The 25,510-nt window shown below is 49.6% G+C and overlaps 1 protein-coding gene across 1 annotated transcript in view; it reads left to right on the top strand.

The window, feature by feature from the left end:
* HUNK (hormonally up-regulated Neu-associated kinase) overlaps positions 1 to 23,277 on the top strand; it is a 112,847-nt gene extending 89,570 nt beyond the window's left edge. The window contains exons 7-11 of the mRNA XM_027101328.1: positions 1,935 to 2,097; positions 6,000 to 6,083; positions 11,175 to 11,222; positions 16,750 to 16,930; positions 19,956 to 23,277. Of these exons, the coding sequence (XP_026957129.1) occupies positions 1,935 to 2,097; positions 6,000 to 6,083; positions 11,175 to 11,222; positions 16,750 to 16,930; positions 19,956 to 20,614 (1,135 nt within the window). The 3' untranslated portion in view covers positions 20,615 to 23,277. The remainder of the gene's footprint in view (positions 1 to 1,934; positions 2,098 to 5,999; positions 6,084 to 11,174; positions 11,223 to 16,749; positions 16,931 to 19,955) is intronic.
* Positions 23,278 to 25,510: the final 2,233 nt, after the last annotated feature.

Raw genomic sequence — 25,510 nt, 5'->3', positions numbered from 1 at the left:
AAAACTCATGATCTGATTGGCTGGGAGGTGAGGCCGTGAGGCTGTGGTCTGATTGGCCAATGTCAGTGATCTCATTGGCCAGGAGTGAGGTCAAGCAGCAGTGGTGTCATTGACCTAGGGCAGGGCTGCTGGCACGCGGTTGTTACCAGATAGTTTCAAACAGTTGTGTTTTCTGTGTTAAGTGCTTGTGTCAATCTTCACGTAATTGTATCCTTTTTAAACAAACGTTTTTATTTTTAACCATTAATCATACCAAACATACTCCAACCTGCTTTCTAGAATTTGTGATTCTGTAGCCAACAGGAGTGAGGAAAGCAGATTTTGTGGTTTCTTGGACACCTTTTCTTTGGACGGCACTTAGCCAAATAGAGGGAGAGCTGACCTAGGTTGCAATGGTCAAGAGACCTAGGTCTGCCCTTGCTGCCCCTACTAACGGGCCTGTGAACCTGGCAAGTCGGTTTCCTCTTCTGCACCATTATGGGGTTATACTGTGTGGTTTTTCCTACTGTTATGGTTCTGAGGTTCCACCAGAAATGTCTTCAGACTCTTTGGCGGTGGTTACAGAGCTCTCTAACCAGATGTGCTCGCATTCTGCTCACAGAGTACTGTATTTGCATCTCTCTTAAGGACTGTAGCACGTTCTCTCTGATGACAAACCTCCACTACCAACACACATACTCTGTATGCCCCTCAGCCTGTTTTTGTGTTCTCCATAGCTGCCACTTCTTGCCTATGTGTCCCTGGGCAAGTTACTTCCCTGTTGTGGCCCTCAGTTTCTCCATCTGTAAAATGGGGATAATAATGGTACCTACTCAGAAGACTGTCATGAAGAATAAATGAATTTATTTTCTCTCTTCCCCACTGGAATGTAAACTCCCTGAGGCAGGGACTTGTTGAATAAACGAATGAATGAATGAGTGGTTAAATGAATGCCTGGCATTCATTTCTTTGGCATTTTATCCCAAGGAGTTTATCTTCATAATACTCCTGTGTAGAAGCTTTAACCTGTCCTCTGAGAGCACTTTACTTTACAGCTGAGCCCCAAATCCCCTATTTGTGAACCTGTGAACTCACATTGTTCCTTCAAACACGCTCTGGGCTGTCTCCTGAACACCCTCCTTTCCCAACTCAGCTTCCACCCAACCTAAGTGTGGGCCCCACCCCATCTCCAATAAATACATTTTAAGGAAAACATGTCAAATTGTAAAGAAATTTGGGACAACTGGGGAAATTTGAATATATTCTAGATATCGGAGAATATTAAGAGATTACTAAAAGTTTGTTGGGTGTGTTGATGGTATTGTGGTTCTACAGGAGATGTCCTTGGTTTTTAAAGATGCATGTCGAGGTGTTTAGGAAAGAAGATGTCATGATGTTTGTGATTTAAAATACTTTAGGAAAGAAAGGAAGGGAGGGAGAGATGGAGGAAGGAAGGAAGAAAGAAAGCCAAAGTGTTAACAACTGGTTCAACCAGGAATTGGGTACACACATAAGCTATTAGACGATTCCCTTTACTTTTCTGAATATGTAACTTTGCATAATAAAGAGTCAAGTGAGGGCTTCCCTGGTGGCGCAGTGGTTGAGAGTCGATGCAGGGGACACAGGTTCGTGCCCCGGTCCCGGAAGGTCCCACATGCCGCGGAGCGGCTGGGCCCGTGAGCCATGGCCGCTGAGCCTGTGCATCCGGAGCCTGTGCTCCACAACGGGAGAGGCCACAACAGTGAGAGGCCCGTGTACTGCAAAAAAAAAAAAAGTCAAGTGAATGAATGAGTGAATGAATGGACTGATTGTTCATGAGGGGGCGTGTGTGTGTGTGTTGTGTGTGTGGGGGGGCGATTTCTGTGCTGTCATGTTTGTGAGCATCGCTAAGGAGGCCCTGGAGCCTCTCAGCGACAGTGGAGAGGTGACTGGTTCTCTGTCCCTCCGCCCCCCAGGATTTCCCTGGAAGACCTGAGCCCGAGTGTGGTGCTGCACATGACAGAGAAGCTGGGCTACAAGAACAGCGACGTGATCAACACCGTGCTCTCCAACCGCGCCTGCCACATCCTTGCCATCTACTTCCTCTTAAACAAGAAGCTCGAGCGCTATTTGTCAGGGGTGAGTGGAGCCCTGCCGTGGTTTTCTCTGCTCTCTGTGGAAAAACGAGCTCTGACACTTGAAGTGTTTCCCAGTTACTGACACTTGATCTGAGCTGTTAATTGAAACTAATGTGAGGCTGAGTTTCCTGAAGGTGGGATACAATAGTAGCAAAACCTGCTTCTCAGGGAGCGCTTTTTATCTGAGGTGTTTTAAAAATATTCTCCCACAGAGTTAAGCTCTGGGCAGACTCGTGAGAGATTCAAGCCTCTGTTCCTTTCAGCTTCTTGTTGCCTTTTTGGCTCTGTTTCTCTTTTCTCCTTGGGGTCCCCACTTAGATGCACTGGGGCTTGTGTAATCATAAAAGTTGGGGAGCAGAGCCCCTCAAGCATTCACCTCTAAAGCATGGTAGATGAGAAAGCCACTATTTACATTTACTTCTCTAGAAAACAAAAGTGAAACCTTGGCTCCTTCACTCAGTCTGGGCATCAGATAGTCCAGGTGTCGCGTGTGTTGAAGATGAAGGAGGTAGAGCTGGGAGCCTGTTTTGGACCATGGTACCCTCATGCTTTGGTCACCTTCATCCTTCCGCCTCATGAAGTTCATACATGCCTGGATGAGGGAATTTACATGCTTCAGTATGTAGTTTTGACTAAATCAACTCTTTCCAAATGGACAATGGTTAAAAAAGAATTCTGCAAAGAAAACTGGATCCCAGGCAGTATGGATTCTGCATATCACTTCTTCTGTTTCTCCTACTCAGAATGGTGAGGACTGACCAGATCTAACAGGAAGTCAGCCAGAGAAACCTGGAATTGTCAGGAAGCCCATCTGAAATTTGATTTCATACCCATTCCTGAAGGATGACCTTCACCTTGCCTGTATGGCGCCTTGAGATCAGGTTGTATGGGGTCATCACTGTTAGGAAGACGTTTAGAATCCAGAGCGTAAAGAGGAACTTCTAGAGTTTCCGGTACTATTTAAAGTCATGTGATAGCCCGATATCACACAACATTCCGCTAAACAATAGGCTTACAAACCTTTTATGAGGTTTTTACATTAAAGCTAAAGGTGAAAATTCACCAATAGTTGGGGAAATGCTGTTCTCCCTGATGAGGGAGAAAATGACCAAAATGATGCCCAGAAGACAGCGTGATCAGAATGTGTCTCTCATTAGCAAATGGATTTGGAGACATCTAGAAAACATTGCCGAATAGATGAAGAAGCTTGACGGGAGAGTTGTTAAACAATGGAACAAAAGCATAGATGTTTCGAAGCGGATTCAGCTTAGGGTATTTCCTAGATTTGGCTTCAACAGGAAATGATCCACAGACACCTTTTTTTTTTGGTGAGCCACCAGAGGAATGATGTACGTGAGAAGAAACATTATAGTAAAAGGCATTTAAAAATAAGAGCAATGTTTTATGGGGGGAAAACACGTGCTCCAGAAGCAGTGATGGGACAAAACTTCGGAAGGGAACAGATATGCAGCTGGATTTCAGAGCCAGTGTCATGGTCACGGGAAAGCTACTGCAGGAGAGAAGTGGAGTTCAGAAAGCCTGGACCTTTGATACATAGTATGTTATTTATATCATTTTATTATGGGATAGGAGGGATTAAGAAATTCTCTCACACCAGAGGACAGAGGTCCTCTGTTCACCTATGATGATGAGCTTAAAAGACATGTTAGACTTGAAGCCATTTCTCATTTCTCTTTTATAAGAAGACCATATGTCCTATATTTCTTTCTTATCTTATCCTTTTAAATTCCTATTTTATTGCCTATTTTATAATGTACATGATATGTTAGTACAGTACATGCTTATAATTTATAAATAAATGTGCACATACTGTAGATGCCTGCTAACAACTTTTTTCACTCATATGGGCTCAAGGTCACACCATTTAGGAACCACCATGCTAGGGACAAGCAGTTCTCAAGTAAAAGGAACAGAGGAGGGTCACACGCTGATTTTCTTTTTGAAATGATGAATGTTGTTCAAAAATTCGTTTTAAAAAATGTTTCCATGAAACTGACTCTAAAGTTTATGATTTCACATATTTAAAGGATGACATTGCTACTTTCCTGAGTGAGCTAGCAGATTCAAACATTCTTCTTTTGGAAGAACCAGTTTTCTGGATACTGATCAATAAGATAGAGGGGCTTTTGTCTTTAAAATAGTTTCTTTCCTTATTTAAATTATATTTTTTATTTTTTCTGTGTTGGGTCTTTGTTGCTACACACGGGCTTTCTCTAGTTCCAGCGAGCGGGGGCTACTCTTCGTTGCGGTGTGAGGGCTTCTCTTATCGCGGAACACGGGCTCTAGGCATGCGGGCTTCAGAATTTGCGGCACGCAGGCTCAGTAGTTGTGGCTCACGGGCTCTAGAGCGCAGGCTCAGTCGTTGTGGTGCACGGGCTTAGTTGCTCCGCGGCACGTGGGATCTTCCCAGACCAGGGCTCAAACCCGCGTCCCCTGCATTGGCAGGCGGATTCCTAACCACTGCACCACCAGGGAAGCCCGAGTTTCTTTCTTATGTCTACCTCCACATCTACAGACGCAAACTTTGGTTACTCACACTCTTAATCACACGGCTCATTCCAAGTAAGAGACATTTGTGTGAAGCTCTTAGGGTATGTCTTGCCTTCTCTGGCTGTCTTGCCATCTGCTGTGTTTGCCCAGCATCAGGGTTACAAATGGTGCCGTGTTGCAAAGCTCTGTGGTTTTGTTTCCTGAGAAGTTCCTGGAAACTCAACTAACTTAGTTCTAACTGGAGAAGGTTCTTTCTTATTTTATTGTCTGTTTCACACTTAAACCTTAAATCATAGGACATAGCTGGTGTGAGAACCACTGTCTAGGTGGGTGGCTGCTTTTAAGAATGAATTATTCCCCACAGACAGCCATAGCTGGTCCACTCAGTAATTTCCACACAAGGCTAATTTAATTGCACCTGTGCACTGTGCCGGTTATGAATATCATTAACCAATTACTAACAACCGTGTATAATTTTGAAAGCAGAACTAGTGAACTAAAAAGTAAAATATTGTATTGGGCGATTGGGATTGACATGTATACACTGATGTGTACAAAATTGATGACTAATAACCTGCAAAAAAAAAAAAAGTAAAATATTGTAACTTAATTATTTGTCATTTCTCCCCTTATCCCTTGATTCTTGTTTCCTCTTTCTAAAACCTAGAAGCGTGGATTTTAATTTGGAGAGCCTGTAAAGGCATCTTGTGAATATTTGTTGGCTGAAAAATTAATCAGTCATTTAATTTCACCTGTCGCCAGAGAGGATTGCACCTAAACAGTGCCCCTAGATCATCTTAGGTGTGGTTCTCTGTCTTCTTCTTTAAGCTATATTATGAATTGCTGTGACATTTATTGGGGCGGGGGGCAGGAACTAGGGCTTTTTTTTTTTTTTAATTGAAGTATAGTTGATGTACAGTGTTGTTAGTTTCAGGTATACAGCAAAGTGATTCAGTTATACATATATATATATATATATATATATATATATTCTTTTTCAGATTATTTTCCATTATAGGTTATTACAAGATATTAAATCTAGCTCCCTGTGCTGCACAGTAGGTCCTTGTTATTTATCCATTTTTCATGTCTTAGAGTGGTCTTCATCGCACCGATGAAAGGACTGAGGCCCGGCAAGGAGCAGTGATGTGCCCAGGGTCACCTGGCCCTTTCCTGGCAGAGCCAGGAACAGAAGTAGGTCACCTGATGCCGGGTGCCGAGCTCTCCCCACACTTCGTCCTTGGTTGAGGCTTTGCACTGCAATTAAGTGCCTTGCCAACCCCTTTCTGCCTTTTCTCAGCCAAGCGCTGGTTTAAAAATTAATGAATGCTTAATGGACATTTCTATTTCCTGTGAGTTAAGCCAGCCTTTTTTTCTCTTCTCCTCTGGTAGAAATCCGACATCCAGGACAGCGTCTGTTACAAGACCCAGCTCTACCAGATAGAAAAGTGCAGGCCCACCAAGGAGCCCTATGAGGTGAGTGGCCCCCAGAGCAAACCCCAGGATCCCTTAGGAAGAGTGGATTTCCATTCTGGGGGGAAGAGGGGAAAGGAAACCCATTATTGTAGACACAGAAGTAGCCAAAGACAAATACTGACTTAACTGAGCCTTTGAGACATGGTTTACAGCGGGGCCACCGTCGTTCAGTCTCTAGACTGTGGTTCTCAGCTGTGGCCACATAGTGGAATCCCTGAGGAGCATTTTAACATCTGGATGCCCAGGCCGTACCTCAGACTGATTCCATCGATCCATTCTCGATCTCCAACGAGATCGGGGGTCAGTAATTTTTAAAGCTCCCTGGATGGTTCCCAGTGGAATCCGCTGTCAGATCTCCAAGAGGTTAAAAACAAGGTGCTGAAAAATATAAGTGTATGTAACACTTGGCATCAGGAGAACAAAGTACAGTGAGGAACAGGAAAAAGTATCTGGAACAATCCTTTCCAGTCAGCTGTCCCTGCTGACTTGATGCTACCTGGAACGTACCTGAGAGAAAATACCAAGATGCTTTGATTTCAGAATAAAAACTGGTATCATATCGCCCCAAATTTGGACCCCAAATACATGCTTGTTAAGAGACTGTGCCTGGGAACTCGAGATCCAAGGCCTGGAGCACAGGGTAAGGGTCCCGCCACCAGGACTCCTCATTCGCTGTTTTGTGCAGTGGGGCCCGCCTGTCTTCTCAGTGCATTTCCGTGGAATATGGAACGAGCCGGGCTGCGCTCCACGGCGGCAGCAGAAAGCAAGTGGGACACGGCCCAGGCCAGCCCAGTGACGCCGGGTGACGGGGCTGCTGAACTGCCGGCACCACGTGTAAATGCGGCCACCCCTGAGCATCGAGGCGGGGGTCGGCTGGGGTAGCTGCAGGAGGAGGGCGGGGCTGGTCAATCTACATAGCCTCGGGGATGGTACCATTTAAGGAGGCAGAGAAAAGGAGACGCTGATGACAGAGAAGCCAGCGAAGATAACGGGGCAGCCGGAGACCCAGGAGGGAGGGATGCCAGGGAGGACATGGGAAAGGTCAAGTATAAAGCAGCCAGTGGTGACAGCTGAGCGGTTTCTCGTCCTGGAGGAGGTGGAGAAGGCAGAAAGGAGATTGCGTGGATTGGGGGGAGTGAGGACCGTGAACAGAGATCTCTCCGTCGCTGCCACTGGCGGTGAAGAGGGGCTAGGGAGCAGGCGGGCTGGGAGGCAGAGGAAGGAACTCCAGTGATGGGGGGGGGAGGGCATGCATTCAGAGCAGCCAGGGTGGGCCCTGGCCTTGACCCCAGGCTGCAGGCCTCCTTCCTCTGCGACTGGCTGTGAGGCACCAGCATGCTGAGGACGGAGATAAGCTTTTGGAGGGGCAGCAGGGGGGTGCGGACTGGGGCTGGGCGGGGAGCATGGCTTCTAGGGCTGGGAGAGGGAGAGCAGAGATGGTGTAGGGCCAGACTCCCCTGAGCTCCACACCCCTCCGGCCAGTTGCTTACTGAACCTTCTGTGGCGTGAATGAAGGTGTCTCAAATCCAGCATGCCTGGAACCAACCCCACCTCTCCTCGCCCATCTCCCCCTCCCCCTGGCCCCTATTTTCTGTCTGCAAATGGCATCCCCACCCTCAGTACAGGGCAGAAACCTGGAAGACCTTTGTATTCCTTTCCCTCACCCCGAGAGCCAGTCTGTCCCCGAGTTCTGCTGGTTTGACTCCTGAAACTCTCCAACCCCTCCACTCTCCATCCGACCCATCCTCGCCACCATCACCTCTTGCGTGGACCTCAGCTGCAGCCTCCTTCCTAACTGGTCCCGCTCCTTCCCTGTGACTACCTGGCGCTCCGTCCACACACCGGCCAGAGCGAGCGATTCACACTCAAATCAGACCGTGTCACTTCCCCGCTTGAAACCTTCAAAGGCTTCCTTAACCTGGAAGGCAAACTCTGTGACGTGGCCACCACGCCACGGATTGAACTGGCTTTGCCAGCAGCTCCAGCCTTGTCTCCCAGGCCCCGCACACAGCCCTGCTTCTTGCTTCATGCTCAGTCCCGTGGGCCTTGAGACTCTGTGCTCTCTTGGCTGCCAGGGCTGGCCACACCCTGTTCTCTCTTCCAGAATGTTCTCCCCACCCCTCTCTGCTGAGTTAATGTGTATCTTCAGCTCCCACTTCAGCTCACGTCCTCGTGGACCCCTGCCGTCCTCTGACCTCTGCCATTGGGTTGCATCCCTCCAGTACACACGGTCACACACGTTCTGCTTCCTGGGGCTTGTCGCATTGGCAGGGTTCTGTTTGTTCAGGGATTATTTGATTATCATGTCTTCCCCACTCCGGACTGTGAGTTCCTTAAGAGCAGGGACGGTGTCACTTTTGCTCCTCACGGTGTCCCTAGAGCCTACACAATGCCTGGCACCCAGTAGAGGCTCAATAAATATTTGCTAGATGAACAGATGAAATAATCAAGTGGACCTTGGCTCTAGTCTCAGAAAATAGAATTGGGCCAGCATCTGGGGAAGGTCGAACCTTCCAGGTGGGACACCTAGCTTGATTAAAGTAGGGGACCCCCTGCACCATAGCGTGCAAGTCGAATTATCATCACCTGATGGCCATGCCCTGTGGCAGGGAGGGACCTCTTACAGTCACTTGCAGGGAGGGTGGGCACCTCGGCTGCGGTCCAGGGGATACTCAATTCACTGTTAGGCTCCCCTGCCTCTTGGTTTGGCTGTTTAGGGCCTCAGGTAATAACACAAACTTAGACATACCGCATGCCCCTGTGTGTGTGCCTAGGCAGCCTCTAAGCCACGTGGCTGACGCGCATGTCCTTGGTTGCCCTAGTACCCTGCCCTGCTTGTGTGTTAAGTGTCAGAACCGCGATGGGAAAGGGGCTTCTTTTTTTCATCCAGATTATTATTCTCAGCTGATTATTTCATTTGGCCCGGAAAACACATAGTAAGCATTTTAAAACATTTGTCGAAATATTTAATGGTTAGGGTTTCAATAGGAACGCTAATGGGAAGACAGCATTTCAATTTTCTGTGATCCACTTGTTTTCTCCAAACTGCAGCGATCCTTGTGCTAATTAAATTACAGGCTCTGACTAGATGATGCAACTCCTCTCTCTGTTGGAACCTAGAAAGTGGAATGGGGCCAGTTAGAAAAAGTGGTGAGAAAGTCTGAAAGAAGCCAGATTTTCCAGGTAAAGCCCACTCAGAGCCTCTGTGGGGTTCTTCCCAGTTACCATCAGCTGGTCCAGGAGGAGAAGCGGCCAAGTGGCAGGGGCGGGAGGTGTTGTGAGCAGGAACCGTGGAATGAAGTTCAAGGTTGTACACAAGCCGGCTGGGGAGCGGCTCCGGGGCCATGTCCGGGCACTGAGGGCACGTGATGGTCTCTTCTTCTCGATCCTGGTTCTTTTTCTCCAAGGAGACGGAGGAGCTGAATTAAGTGGCAAGACCTTCCCTCTTGGGACTACAGTGCCGTCATTTTACGACTTTACCACTTTCTTCCCCTCTTCTTCCTGTAACAGGCAGAGATTATGTCTGGAAAAGCGGGACACTTGTCTCACCGTAGGCATGTGCCCCAGAGATTCCTTTTCCTAAGACAGAGGCCCTGGGGGACCATGGGGGTCGTGGCAGAGCAGTCATCATCTCTAAACTGGCTTATTAAAGCTGTGGAGAGCCAGGAGCCAAGTTTGTTTGGTCTTGAAGAATAATGCTAATTTGTAGCAAAATGTAAGTTAGAACCGGAGGGCTTCTCTGTAGTGTCAAAGTAACACTGCAGTTTTGGAAGAAAAGTTGTGCAGGGGTGTGGAGGGACTGTATTCGTTTGCTAGGGCCGCCATAACCAAGTCCCACAAACTGAGCGGCTTAAACAACAGAAGTGTATTGTCTCCCAGTTCTGGAGGCCAGAAATCCAAGGTCGAGGTGTCTGCAGGATTGGTTCCCTCTGAGGGTTGTGAGGGAGAATCCTTCATGCCTCCTAGCTTCTGGTGGCTCCTGGCAATCTCTGGCATTCTTTGGCTTGTAAAAACATCACCCCGATCTCCGCTTTCATCTTCACATGGCGTTCTGTGTGTGTGTGTGTGTGTGTGCGCGTGTGTGTGTGTGTGTGTGACCAATTTCCCCCTTTCTATTAGAATACCAGTGACATTGCACTAGAACGCACCCTGATGACCTCATCTTAACTTGCTTACCTCTGTCAAGGTAACACCAACACTCCTTCTTCTCAAAGGCAAAGGAGAGCAAACTTTCATACTTCCCCCTCCCCCAAGCTTCAAAGAGGATGTGATGGGCCTGTCCTGACCCTGTCTTCAAGTAAGCCCACATTCTGAGGTCTGGGGGTTAGGACTCCAGCATATGAATGTGGGGGGAATAAAATTAAACCCATAACCGGGACTGTACGTTTAAAGGTAAAATATTACAATGATTTTTCTTTGTGTCATTTTAAAATCCGTACAAATTTTTTTTTTCTTTTTTTTTTGCGGTACGCGGGCCTCTCACTGTTGGGGCCTCTCCCGTTGCGGAGCACAGGCTCCGGACGCGCAGGCTCAGCGGCCATGGCTCACGGGCCCAGCCGCTCCGCGGCATGTGGGATCTTCCCGGACCGGGGCACGAACCCATGTCCCCTGCATCGGCAGGCGGACTCTCAACCACTGCGCCACCAGGGAAGCCCGTGTACAAATTTTTAAAATCAAGTATGGAATCAGGTCAAGCTGAATTGTTACAAATCAGAACAGTGGTTACCTTTGGGGACGGGGAGAGGATGCTGGGAACGAGAGACTTCCAGGTGCCGGCTGGGTTCTGTGTCTTGATCAGGGTGCCATTGCGATGTGTTTTTGCTGTTTGAGGCAACATATTGAACCCCTTACTCGTCATCAGAGCACCCTTGTGTTATGTGTCCTAGACTTTAATAAAAATGTTGCCTAGAAAATCTATCCAGGGCAGGCGTTAGGACATCTGCTGCCTGCTTCCACGACAGTTTGGCTTCTTGTCTATAAACTTTGAAATGGAGAATCCTCAACCGGAGCTGCAAGTGGGAGGGGGTAGAGTTCAGGAAATAAACAGCAAGTGAAGCTTCTTGAATTGTTGAAAAATGCTGCTTTTTACAGGCCTCCCTGGGCACCTGGACAAGAGACCTCGAATTTCACGCTGTGCAGGTAAGAACTTGGGGGTTTATGTTGGATTACTCAGAGTTCTCCAGAGAAACAGAACCAATAGTGTGTGTGTGTGTGTGTGTGTGTGTGTGTGTGTGTGTGTATGTGTGTGATGCTTGGACACCCAGGGAAGGGCTGATGTTTCAGCTTCATCCCCATGTCTCCTGGAGGCAGAATCCCTTCTTCCTCAGGACACCTCAGTCTTTTCCTCTTAAGGCCTTTAACTGATTACAGGAGGCCCACCCAGACTGTAGAGGCTAATCTGCTTTACTCAAAGCCTACCAATTTAAATGTCAGTCACGTCTACCATATACCTTCACCATAGCATCTAGACTGGTGTTTGACTAGACACGGGGTACCCTGGCCTAGCCAACTTGACACATGAAAGTAACCATCACCTATGACCCTGAAGGTTGGCAGATCTCTGCCCAGGGCTCTGGACCTTGCACACCTCCATCCTGTCCTGAATTCCACCATGCAGAATCCTGTTGTAAGTGGATTTGTCAGAATCCCTCAGATCAGATCAGTGCTGTCTATGCGTAGTTGACCATTTTTTTTATTGTCTTGCTAAAACTACACGCTTGGCTATGCGTTCGTGTTTCTACCTGTAAAGAAGTGGGGTTTGGCGCAGTGGTTGAGAATCTGACTGCCAATGCAGGGGACACAGGTTCGAGCCCTGGTCTAGGAAGATCCCACATACCGCGGAGCAACTAGGCCCGTGAGCCACAATTACTGAGTCTGCGTGTCTGGAGCCTGTGCTCCGCAACAAGAGAGGCCGTGATAGTGAGAGGCCCGTGCGCTGCGATGAAGAGTGGTCCCCGCTCGCCGCAACTAGAGAAAGCCCTCGCACAGAAACGAAGACCCAACACAGCCAAAAATAAATAAATAAATAGATTAATTAATTAATGAGGACATACTTATTCAACATCATCCTCTATTAAAAAAAAAAAAAAGAAGTGGGGTTTACAACAGTCCAGGGCTTCCCGGCTCAGTGGCCTAATTTATGAACCAAGCCCTCTTTTTTCTCAACTCAGTTGGTTGTTTCCTATGGCGAAATCAGGCCTCTGTGGCTTTCCCTTATGGGATGGGCCGCAAGGAGCCAAAATCATCCAGCAGACAACACCTGGGCCCCTGGGCCATCCCAGGTGTCCACGATCCGCACCTGGTTCTGATGTTCCAAACATCCAGGTGAGGTTGTCTCATCATCAAGGGGACACCAGGCTCCAGAAAGCCCAAGCTGAGTGGACTTGAAGGCTCCTCAAAGAGGACAGCTGTAGCTCGCCCCCAGTCCCCTGGCCCCTCCGCTGTGCCATCACTGACACCCTGTGGTCAGTTCTGCACCGCGTGAGGGGCAGGTGGCCCGGCTGGGCAGCACTTCCTCCTGCAGCCTCGGGGGTGCGGGGCTGAGGGGGTGGGCCCAGGAGGCGTGGCCGCATCTGTCCTTGTTGAATGAATGCCTTTGCCTTTCAGACAGTGAAGCAGGCGAGATGTGGGGTTCATTTATATAACCGAAGAGCTTAGGAAGGACCCGCCCTTTTGGTTATAGATGGGGAGGCCCGTCCCTCAAGGGGAAATGACTTGCTGAAGGTCACCTGGCCATACCTTCAGGAGCAAAACGGGAAAGGCAGGGGGAGGGCTTCGGCTCTTTGGAGCCAGGAGCCTGGAGTCGCAGGGAAGAGTCTAAGGGGACCCGCGCCCTGGAGCTCAGATCTCAGAAGCTGAGGACTGGCTCCCCCATACCCCCCGGCCCGGCTGCCGAGCCTGCAGACACCTCCCTCCCGTAGCCCAGTGGATCCTCACTCACTGGTTTCTCCCTCTCCTCCATCAAACAATCCACGACATCCAAAGAGTCTTGGGTAGATAATCCTTTAAGGGGTCACATTTTCAAAGTGTCCAGCTTTGTAAATGTCCACGCACATGTGTGGTGGTTGGAACATGGTTGAAAGAAAACAAGAAGCTGTTTTGTGCGGGGTTTGCTTGTGGCCTCCTCTTGGATCTGCCTTGGGGGTGCGGACCGAGCATGAGGGGGCAGAGAAGACCCCTGAAGCTTCAGCTCCACGGCCCGACCTTAGGCGCACGCGGGGGAGGGGCGCACCGCCCTCCCGTGAGAATCAAAGGGAAACCAAAGAGACCCGAAGGCAGCCAGCGTTGCTGGGTGGGGTGCGCGGGAATGGGTGCAGGCATGTCAAAGGGGGAGCGTAATTAGTCCTCCTGAAGATCTGTTTCTGTTACATAAGGCAATTTAGCGTCCTGCTCCCTGGGAAATCTCTTTTGGAGAAAATAGGCCATGCAAATGAAAAGGTAGAATTGGATAATCAGTTGCATCTGTAACCTGTGTTTGGAAGGCATGAGGATGGCTGCTTGTAAACAAACTTGTTTCCTGGGGGCTGGTGACCCTTCCACCGGGACCGACTGACCCAGCAGGTTATCCCGATGAACTCTATCTGGGTGGTGATATTGGCCCCCCGAAAGTTTGCATCTGGAACCTTTAGCTTTGAGAACCCACGGAGAGTTAGAAAAGGGCTGAGCCGGACCCAGGAAGCCGTGGGCAGGAAGCCGTCTGAGCGTAGGGAACGCAGGGCAGCCCAGAGGAAGGCGTGCTCATCATTCTTAAAAAAATCCTTAAAAAGGGGCTGGGGGCGGGGGGAGGGGGGGACTCCAGTTTCGTTTTTTCTTCCAAATACTCTTGTTTTACAATGTATCACGAAAGCGTGTTTGATTTCTTTTTTCCTGTTTAAGGTGTTATCAGGTAGAACTTATGAGTTTTCTCATAAAAACAGAGATAGAACAGAGCAAAAGGATGGAATTCTGCCAGACTTTTCAGGACAGGCCCTTTGATTTTTGGGGGAGGCTGGGGAGCGTGAAAGTTCACTCTCCTTTGCCGTAGAGACGGAGGCCTGTTGGTGTTTGATAGAAATGGGGAGAGGGGGGCAGTGGAGAATTGTGTTTAGCCTTGGCCTGGAGCAGATGCCCCCTTCCCCCCTCCGTAGTGTCCTGCCCACGGCCTCCTCTGTAGCATTCCAGATGCCGACCCGGAGCCCTGGGACTACAGCGTGGTCCCTGATCCTGCAGTCGCTGTGCCCAGCCTTTCTCTATGCCAATGGAAACGCCTGGCCCTGCCCCAGGCTTCTGGAGGGCAGTGTGGAGTCAAGGGTTAAGAACACCGACTTTCACGGAGGACTGTGAACAACTGAGTTGCCGTCCGGCTCCTGGATGAATTCTTTTTTTTTTTTTAATTGAAGTATAGTTGATTTACGATGTTGTGCCAGTCTCTGCCTTACAGGAATGTGACTCAGTTATACACATGTAGACATTCTTTTCTTTTTCTTTTATAAATTTAGTTATTTATTTATTTTATTTTTGTCTGTGTTGGGTCCTCGCTGCGGTGCGCAGGTTTCTCATTGTGGTGGCTTCTCCCATTGCGAAGCACGGGCTCTAGGCGTGTGGGCTTCAGTAGTTGTGGCACACAGGCTCTAGAGCTCAGGCTCAGCAGCTGTGGTGCACGGGCCCAGTTGCTCCACAGCATGTGGGATCCTCCCGGACCAGGGCTCGAACCCGTGTCCCCTGCATTGGCAGGCGGATTCTTAACCACTGCACCACCAGGGAAGCCCGACATTCTTTTTTTAAATATTCTTTTCCATTATGGTGTATCACAGGATATTGAATCTATTTTTGTGTCCTATACAGTAGGACCTTGTTGTTTACCCGTTCTAAATGTAATAGTTTGCACCTGCCAGCCCCAAATCCCAGGCCATCCCTCTCCCTCCCCACCTCCCACCCCCGCCTCGGCAACCACCGGTCTGATCTCTACGTCCGTGAGTCTGTTTCTGTTTCGTAGGGAGGTTCATTTGTGCCATATTTTAGATTCTACATATAAGTGATACCATATGCTATCTGTCTTTCTCTTTCTGACTCACTTCACTTAGTATGATCATCTCTAGGTGCCTCCACGTTGCTGCAAATGGCACAGTTCGTTCTTTTTTATGGCTGAGTAGTATTCCGTTGCATATATGGACCACATCTTCTTTATCCATTCCTCTGTCAGATATTTAGGTCGTCTCCATGTCTTGGCTATTGTGAATAGTGCTGCTATGAACATAGGGGTGCATGTCTCTTTCTGAATTATAGTTTTGTCTGGGTATATTCTGGGTGAATTCTTCACCACTGCAGGCTCCTCTGCAAGAGGGGATAACAGTATTTGCCTCATCATGGGTCGTGCTCTTAGAATAGTGTCTTGCATTCCAGGCATCCTCAGTAAAGGTGGCAGTGGCTGTCCAGAAGCTGGGGAGGGTGTTTGCAGAAGTTTCACCTCTGCTTTCATCCCACTTCACTCCTCCCCAGGTGACAAGGCGTAAGCCCCGGGGAGCTATCGTCCTCATGGTGACGCTCAAGGCGGTGCTGGGCATCCCCACTTTCCATCTCTTCCCAGTCGTTCTTTCCCACTCAAAACCTGGACATAATGAACCCCAGTTCGTAAAGGCTCTGAAAATCCTCATTAGAAAGGGCTACCTGAGTGCAAGGGGGTGTTTCCTTGAGAAGCTTTTCAACAACATCAATGAAAAATAGATGAGCTCTCTTGAATTGCAAATGCTCTTAAGGTTTTAAGGCAAGAAATGTGAAAATCGGTCTCTTTTTCCCCCCCTCCCTTGTGGTGAGGTCCGGTTTCAGTTGCCTCTGTTTAACAGTAAACATCAAACATAATCTTTAGGGCCAGAAAAAAGCTTCCTCTTCGCAGCATCACCCTTCCCAGAAGCTTGAACCCAATTAATTTTAATTCAGTTCCGTTTCCACTGGCTTTTTTGTTTTTGCTTTTTAATATTTCAATAACTATTTATTAAGCTTTCTCTCTGTGCCTGGCTTCATGCCCGAGGCTGTGGGGTGGAAGATATATAAAACAGTCAAATTCACTCCTAGCAGAGGGATTATAATTGAGTTAAAATAAAGGCAAGACTGACAGCACAAGTGGTTGAATCGTGCCGATTTAAGTACGCAAGTAAGAGCCCGCATGCCCAGAGCGGGTAAAGGGGTCAGAAGCTCGCCTAGACGGGCTCAGGGCTCCGTGGGCTGCTCGTCCACCTCCTGGCTTGACTGAACACGCAAGCACTGAGGAAGCAGTTGCGTTGCCTTTGTAGCATTGCCTTTGCAAAACCACTACTGTGGGCAGAATCGTAGGGCTCTGCTATAAATAAGGCAGCAGGTTTCCAGGAGTCCTCATCTGCTTTGCCTGTTTGTTCAGCCTGTTCTAGAATAATGGACTGCCCAGGGATGACCTTGCCCTTGTTGGAACACATCAAAACGGCATAAGGCAGGGACCTGGGGACCACCGAAGCCTGCTGTGGCCCAGGCGGAGGGAGGGAGGTTCCCTGGAGCATCCGCTGGGCCTCAGCGCTTCCATTGTTCAACACGTAGCTGAGAGCCTAGGGTTTTGGAAAACTGGCGTTTCTTAACTCTATTCGATAACTCTTCAGAGAGGGACTCCATTGTGTATTCTTGTGTGTGTCTGAGTACCTATGTTGCTTCTGATTGGAAGGATAAAAAGCCCAAAGAACAAGAGAAAAGAGGGGATTTTCTTCATCGGCCGTTTTCCAAGAAGTTGGATAAGAGCCTGCCATCGCACAAACAGCCCTCAGCCTCGCTCATCACGCAGATTCAGAGCACCAGGGCCCTGCTGAAGGACCGGAAGGCCGCCAAGCCTGGCTTCCCTGACAAAGGTGGGTCGGCTCGGGGGGCTCTCCAGGCCATTTGTGTTCAGCTGCGTGGCCGCTGTGTACCCCATGCTGGTGGCTGTGTAGGCCCCTGGGACAGACACACCTCTCGTGCCCGTGGGAAAGCAGGATTAATGCATGCAAGGTAACCTGAGAATAAGCAAGTCCAGACTGCCTGGTGTTGTCCACCGGTGTGGGCAGGATTTGAGAAAGCAGAGATGGGGTGCACAGGATTGTGGGAGCAGAGATCAGGGCGTAAGGTATTACGGGAGTAGAGATCAGGATGAAGGAGCAGAGATCGGAGGAATGGTTTTGCAGGAGCAGATAGGGTGTGTGGCATTGCGGGAGCAGAGCTTGGGGTGCATGGTATCATGGAGCCAGGAATGGGTGTTCAGTACTGGAGGGGCAGAGATCTTGGTGCGGGAGCCGTGATGGGGGCGTGCTCTTGTGGGAGCCTTCACCAGAAAAGTGCACCCTGAGAGGCAGTGAAGTGGGCTTTGGGGTGGAGGTAGGGTGCTCAAACCCAGCTCTGTAGTTGGTTGCGGCCCAAGTTCCCTCCCCTCTGAGGATCTTAATTGGTTCCCTCACTTGTGAGGAAATCTACCCATCAGAGCTATCGGGTGGCTCGAATGAGATACGTGTGTGGGCTACTCTGCCTCGTTCATCAGCCAGCACATGAGATAACGGATCGATACGGGTCTCCTTCCTCTGGGGCAAGCATCCAGCGATGCAGAAGGGAGGCTTGACACACACTGACAGCCGGGAGGTGGGCACAGGGAGCCGGGGAGCATCCTGAGGCCACCTGTGGGGTAGGGGAGAGGTTCTCCTTACAGACGGCGGATGGGAGAGGTTGTGGAGTCCGGTCTTCGATCTCTCTGTTTGAAATATGAAGAGACTGAGGTTCCAGGAGGGCCCTGGCTGCCTGAGATCAACCAGTGGTTCCCTGGGCAAGCAGGAAATTACCAGAGAGATTCAAACAGCACCAAGCAGCGCGGTCCATTTGGCTCTGAGACCAGTTCTCACCCAGAGAAGAACACCTCCATTTAGCTCAGTTTCATTCTGCAGGTTTCAGGAAGGCAGGGACCCCACTGGAGGGACTGTGCTTGTCCCTCCTGGGGGGATCCTCCTTTCTGGCTTGGGAACAGGCAGCAAATCCCGTTAGGACCCTCGGCAGTGGCGTCCTGTGGATTCCCGAAGGAAAGTCTAGGTCAGGGCTGCATATTTGGGGGTAACTTTGCAGCCCCAGAGATGGAGTGCGTTCCTTGATACTTTTCTGGACCAACTGTCCTCTGTTTCTTTGCATTTTCCTGGGATTTGAGAGCCTGTTGCTGAGAAGCACCCCAGAGCCTATATAATTGCTAGCACTGACCACTGACTGTGTGGTAGGCACTGTTTCCACTCTTACCTCAGCCCAGGGAAATCATTCTCGCCCCCATTTCTAGAGATGAGGAAATAGCCCAGAGAGTTGTCCAAAGTCAGAGAGCTGGTGAGTGACGGCACCCAGATTTCCAACCATGCAGCCTGGCTCTAGAACTTTCTCTCCTGACCAGTGTAGCCTACTGCCTGCCGGGCAGGATGGGATGAAGACGAGCCGGCAGTCACGCTCGAGGGTCGGGGCTGGTGACTGTGCCCTTCTTGCAGGGACAATGCAGTGTCAGGCTCTATGCCCCGGGGCTGACTCTGAGCTGGGGATCAGTAGGGCCAGTGTGAGGGGCGTCCTCCCAGGATTTGCACCTCTGGGGAAGTGAAGGAAGCAGGACGGCACGGAGGGAGAAGCCGGGCTACAAGTTGGGAGCACGCAGCCATCTCGGAGGGACAGGGACCTCACATGCCAGCTGGAACACTGGAGACGTTAGCCATCGATGAAATTTTCCTTGTCTCTGCCAGTGAATCTCGGGCATCTGTGCTGGCCCGAGGAGGAGGTTTATTTCAGGAACTGTGTATTTATTTGTGTAAGGTGAAGAGGATTCCCAGTGCCCTGGGCTGTCCCCGAAATCACTGCCGGGGGCGGCAGCTTGCTCCTGCCTCTGAGCCCCGACGGGGCCTGTAAAATATGATGGTAGGAAAAGGCAGCTAAGACAGGGCCTGTTCCACAGGAACTCGGCTTTACTTCCCTCACCTCCAAACTCGTGGAGGTTTTCCCTTTCTTTTCTGGCAGAGTCTGCAAACCTGGATTCTAGTCTGTGCCAACTTGAAATGGAAACCGTGGGGGTCAGCTGGTTGCCTTAAATATACAGAGGAAGGGTGTTTCACCCCTGTTCAGAATTAGGTGAGGCTCCGGTGAGACCAAAAAACACGAGGGAGCCTTAAAAAGGAAGGGAGTTCTGACCCGTGCTATGCTGACACGGAGGAACCTTGCGGACATCGTGCTCAGTGAAACAAGGCGCTCACAAAAGGACAAATACTGTGTATTCCACTTATACAAGGGACGTAGAGTAGTCAGATTCATAGACCGGTTGCCCCTGGCAACGACTGTTAGATTTGCAAGGTGAAGTGTTCTATTTCACAGCAGTGTGGATGTACTGAACACTACTGAACTGTACACTTAAAAGTGGTTAAGTAATAAATAAACACTTTAAAATTCATGTTATGTAATTTTTACCATCATTTTTTTTTAAAAAGTCACGAGGGAAACCCTCCTTCCAGCTTTGATTATCTGAGGACCAAATTTGCAAGTCCTCAGTTTTGTGGTCGTTCTGTTGAGCCGTGGACCTTGTCATTCAAAGGCTCTTCGGCAGGGTCCGGAATTTTAAGCAACCGAAAGGAGAACAGAAGTTAAGCTGGAGCCATGAGGCAAATCAGAATCCAGGAGGCCTCCCATCACCAGCCTTCTGTCTCCTCCATTCTAGGAAGACCGTCTGATTCCCTATGGGGAGGATGGGATGCTGAGCACACTCACTTCATGGTTCCATCTGACCTCCCTGGATAACACACTGTCTCAGTGGAGCTGGAGGTCAGAGCAGGCGGGAGTGGGCCATTGGCACTGTTTGTGCGGCCGTCTTCATGTTTCCTTTGCTTTCTTGGTGTGCAGATTCCTTCGGCTGCCGCAATATTTTTCGCAAAACCTCGGACTCCAATTGTGTGGCTTCCTCCTCCATGGAGTTCATCCCTGTGCCACCCCCCAGGACACCCAGGATTGTCAAGAAACCAGAGGCCCCTCAGCAGGGGCCTGGGAGCGCTGGCATCCCTGCCAAGGAAGACCCCCCGATGCTGGATATGGTGCGCTCCTTCGAGTCCGTGGATCGTGATGACCAGACGGAACTGCTGTCCCCGTCCCATCACTATAGGATTCTGAGCTCCCCTGGAGGCCTGGCTCGAGGGAATCCCGGTGAGCGGACGCTCTCTCCAGTCCTGCTGCCCGGAAGCCCGTCACCTCTCCAAACCCCTTTGCACCCCACTCTGGTTTCCTTTGCCCACGAAGATAAGAACAGCCCCCCCAAAGAGGAGGGCATGTGTCCCCCAGCCCCGGGGCCCGGCAACAGCACCACACAGCCCCTGGGGAGCCCGAACTGTGTGAAAAGCCGAGGCAGGTTCCCCATGATGGGCATCGGACAGATGTTGAGGAAGCGGCATCAGAGCCTGCAGCCCTCCGCAGACAGGCCCCTGGAGGCCAGCATGCCCCCGCTGCAGCCCCTGGCCCCCGTGAGCCTCTCCTTCGACGTGGCTGACGGGGTCAAAGGCCAGTGTTAACCTGGGCAAGCAGTGGGATTCTTGGCATTTCTAAGGAAAACAATGGAGCAGCTCCATACATCTGTCAGGGCATGAAGACTCAAAGGCCTCTCACAGAGCATCCTTCACGGTCTCACCTCCTCCTGACATGCGATGTCCCCACAGCTGAAACCCACAGACCCAAGAGCCCGTACAGCCCAGTCCCGAGTAGGGCCCCCTGGAGATGCTGGGATCCCCCAGGAGGTTTGCCTGCCTGTGCATCCAGCTCCAGTCATGCACGGCCTCCTTCCTCCCACCCACTCACGAACGCTCCACCCACCTCCCTCAACTGCGCTGGGGGTGAGAAGCCAGCATCGGGCTCTGGGCCACTCAGATGACAGACCCTTCTGAGCTGTTTCTCCACTTTGTGCTCTGTGTGCGCCTCTCAACGGACTGTCCTCTTTTCAGCAGTCAGATGGCGGCGTCACAAACTGGTTCACCCAGGCACGGTTTCCCCTCTTTTCATAGAGGTGGATCCCTGCAGGGGTGGCAAGAGTTGGCGACCTGGAGCGCCCAGTCCCATGAACCCCTGGGGAGGACAGGCAGGAACCTCTGAAACCAGCACCGTCCCCTCTGAGCAAAAAGGGGCATCTGGTCAAAGACTGATCCGAACAGTGGGGACGCCAGTGAAAGGAAAGGGCCGATGGGGACAAGCGAGGTCTTGACAGATTTCTTTTCTCTTTTGGTTGAAACTTGCTAATGGTTGAATTCTCTTCTCCGAAGATGATTTTTCTTTATGTGATGTCATTAGACCGAAACAACATGATTTTTAAAAACCTGGATGGAGAGATGAGAATTGATTTCACCAAACTCCTGTTCTCACGGGAGGATAAGCGTGGAGGGCATCGAAGCTCACCCGGGTGATGTTTTGAGTGGCTGGTGGCCTACGCTGGCCTGCAGCAGGGGCGAGATCATAGCCGGCCATGTGTTCTTCCCATCGGATCAACAGAGCCCTGATCCTGCTGGAAAGTGTAACACATAGTTGGAAAGAGAGAAGAGAATTGAGGTTGGAGATGGAGGTACTCGGAAGGCGCCATTAGCTCTGTGCAATGCGGTTTTCAAGCTGCCGAGGAAACAGGCGTGATTTAGAATTCAGCCAGTGTGCCGTGGGCTGTGAGAGGCTCATCTGGAGGGCATCACGTTCAAAATACAGTATCGTATCTTCTTTGAGGACAGCAGCGTTCCTCACGCAGGCTTTGAATCCATGTTCTGTTTTCACACCTTTTGCCGAGGATGGAACCAAAGATGCATCTCTGGGTCTGTGTCTGTGCCGTCCCTCTGTACGTGTTCTGTGGACCCCAGCGTTGTCTGACCGTGTGTAGCTTGGAGCCCCCCGGGGGCTGTCTCCACTGGGGTCTGGGCCCTGGCACTTGGCGGGGACCCCTTGGTGGTGAGCAGAACTGGCAAAAGAAGAAGAATCAGCACAGGTTGGATAGAGGTCAGTTCGGAGACAGGTTACACTGCAGCCTGGAGTCTTCAACTGTTGGCTGGTGCAGGTGCGGCCAGAAACCACTAATGTGGCCACCCCAGGGCTAGTCCTCCCAGCCCACTGATCCCGAACAGAGGTCACAGCCTTTGAGCATTTGCAAAGCCTGCCTTCCCTTCCACCGGCAGCCAGCCTGTGCCAGAGAGGAGTGGGGATGGTCCTTCATTTCTTCTCATTCAGCACTGGTGACCTTCTTCCGCCCCAAACGTCTCTGAGCAAGGAGACAGTGGATACCTGGCTGTCCCCAGAAGCCACTGCCGTGGCCCGTCTTGGCTGACCTTGACAAGACCTGGGGCTGCTGCTTCCCCCTTGATGGGCTCGCCCCAGCCCTAGGGCTAGGGAGTAAGCCAGGCTCCCCGCTGTCGGTGGCACTCCTTTGGATGGCTGCAGACTGGGTTGCGGAACTTTCCGTTGAAAATAGAGCTTTTTAAGTCGAGAGAAGAAAAGCATCTGAAAAAGTCCCTCTCTCCATTTGACATGAAGTGTTTGGTTTTTGATCGCCGAAGAAGCCTTTTTGAAGATGGTTTCCAGCTGCAAGTGCCGACTCTGCAGGCTTGCAGGCTACGTGCCTGTGAACTTGGTCTTGCTCTTTATGTCTCTCTCTTGTGTTTTACTTGCCTCGAGAACATGAGCATTTCTGTGTCGCTGTTAGCTTGCTGGGACGTGTTCCCCGATCCTCGTATGCTTCCAGAGCAGCTGCAGGCTCTCCTACAACTGACCAAATGCATCGCCACTGGCAACTTGAACTGTGAACTCAGGTTTCTTCCAAACCCAGTGAGAGGTGAGGGGGGAGTGAGGAAGGGGGGAAACTGTATTTTGTGTGTGTGAGCACCTGACAAATCTATGGAATCGAGTGAGAGAAGAAATGTTAATTCTTTATTATTTTATTATATTTATATGGAGACCTTGATTATCCCTTTGGTAGGTACAAAGCGTGTTGTCTCTTTGACCCATGACTGTCTCTCAGTAGTAGTCTGTACCTGTGAGCTGAGTCAGCCTATAGTTACTGCCGGAAGTGACAACTATCTTCGTGTGACATCCGGGAGGAAAAGTCGGCTTTCGTTGTACCATCTGGTCATAAGTAAGGACTGTATTTGTGTCACCATTATTAAATATATGTACTTTTATAACGACTGTGAAATACACTTTTCCCTCACTATGGCTGCTTCATTTATTGGCTAATATAGCTTAAAACTAAGAGCACGTTGCAAAATAGTGGTATCATCTTCTACGTAAAGTTCTTGGCCCAGGAACTGACAGGATACAAGAGGGGATCAAGGTGTGGGTATCTGAGGGCATTTTTGGCTTCGTTTCACTTGCCACAGGGTGTCTGCCAACATCTATCTGCCTGATGTCCGGCAGATGGCAGTTCAAGACGAATCAGCATTTTTCTGTTTTGGGGGCGGGGGTATCAGGATCTTCCTTGTAGACTCTGAAAATGGCACATGAAGAATGCCATCTGTGAACATTACCTCTAGCTTTTGTCCTTGTTTGAGGGTTGGGGGAAGAGGAGTGGTGAGTAGAATGGAAGGGGGGTCCAGACGGGGTGTTCGGATTGGCCCAGTTCTGACTTCTTTCATAACTGTTCACAAAACATTTTTCGTATCTACAGACTTGCTTAAGCCCTGTGTCCCCCTTGCAGTGTGGCTCCCCTGTATGGTGTAGCATGGTAGAAAGTGAGAGGCCCACAGATTCCACTATGCAAAGCTCGCTCTGAAGTTTGATGGGGTGGGGATGGGGGAGGCAAGAAGGTGTGTCTAGTTTTGATGATGATGTTTTCTTTTAGGAATCAGAACAATTTAGAACAGAAGGGACCTGAGATCATGGGGTTCAACCCAAGCTTTTTTGAAGAAGAGAAAACTGGGGCCCCAAATGGTTTAAGGACTCTCCAGGGTCCCTGAGTGGGTCTGGGGGGCAGGGCGCCTTCCTCAAAGAACGCAGAGAAATCAGAGAGCATGGCCACCGTGGGCAGAGGGGAAAGTCAACAGCAGATCGGGCTGTGCTTACAGCACGTATCTCTGGGGTTTCCACGTGGGCCAGGTCTTTGCTGTTTTAAGTTGTTCTCGAAATTGTGCAGCTTCTTGAGATCCTGAGCACCACACGCTTTCTGTCTACCATCAACTCTTTTTTTTTTTAAACTCTTTATTTTATACGGGAGTACAGTTGATTAACGATGTTGTGTTTCAGGCGTACAGCAAAGTGATTCAGTTATAGAGATCCTGAGCATCACACGCTTTCCGTCTACCATCAACTCTTTTTTTTTTTAACTTTATTTTATACAGGAGTACAGTTGATTAACGATGTTGTGTTTCAGGTGTACAGCAAAGTGATTCAGTTATACATATACATGTATCTATTGTTTTTCAAATTCTTTTCCCATTTAGATAGTTACATAATATTGAGCAGAGTTCCCTGTGCTATACAGGAGGTCCTCGCTGGTTATCTATTTTAAATACAGCAGTGTGTACATGTCAACCCCAAACTCCCTAACCCTCTCCCCTCCCTTTCCCCCCAGTAGCCATAAGTTCGTTCTCTAAATCTGTGAGTCTGTTTCTGTTTTGTAAATAAGTTCATCTGTGTCATTTTATTTTAGATTCCACATATAAGGGATATCATACCATATTTCTCTTTCTCTTACTTCACTCAGTATGGCAACTCTTGAAGCCGGACAAAAACTCTTTCATTCTCAACAGATCTCCCAAGTAAGCAGCCACCCTGGATAGCCTCGTTATCTATGTTAGCTGTTAAAAGGCTACTGGGTTTTACTCGATTAAGTCAATAAAATACTTTCTATATAGCCATGTCATAACGTGAGACCGATTCAGAATCGATTCAGAATGTGAGACTGATATTTTTAGGGGTCTGGAAGCCTCTCAATTATTGTATTTGTTTTCTTTGTAAGACCCTCTAAGTGTTACAGGCACAGTTAGAATAATGCAGAGCAGTACTGGTTCAATTTAATGTCATCACTTTTCAATGAAAGGAGCATATTTCCTGAGTGGTAAATGAGTGTACTATTTGTGGCAGGTTTTTTTTTTTTTTTTTTTTTTTTTTTTTTGGTCAAGGGTGCTTTTCAGACACCTGGTTCCAAACACAAATGGAGTCTGTATTTGCACTTCGTTTCTGTGGACCCGTTTTCAGGACACACACTTATCTCTGAGAGCTGATGTCTGTGGCTCCAAGGGGCCTGGGGGTGGGAAAGGGCGGGAAGCATCTCAGCCTTTGCAATTTCCTTCTACATGTATATCCACGTTTGAGCTGGTGTGCAGATAAGGAGGTCTTTGGGGCCATGAGCTCTGGGAGTGTAGAGTAGACTAATGTGCAGCAAACTCAGGGACTAACCAGTGACACATCACAGAGTGGGCAATGCCAGGACGCTGCATTTTTATTTA

The sequence above is a fragment of the Aethalodelphis obliquidens genome, unplaced genomic scaffold, assembly GCF_003676395.1.
Source record: "Aethalodelphis obliquidens isolate GAN/ISIS:26980383/991018 unplaced genomic scaffold, ASM367639v1 scaffold1, whole genome shotgun sequence".
NCBI lineage: Eukaryota > Metazoa > Chordata > Mammalia > Artiodactyla > Delphinidae > Aethalodelphis > Aethalodelphis obliquidens.
The sequence above is the reverse complement of the archived record's forward strand: the minus strand, read 5'-3'. Positions and strand labels throughout refer to the sequence as shown.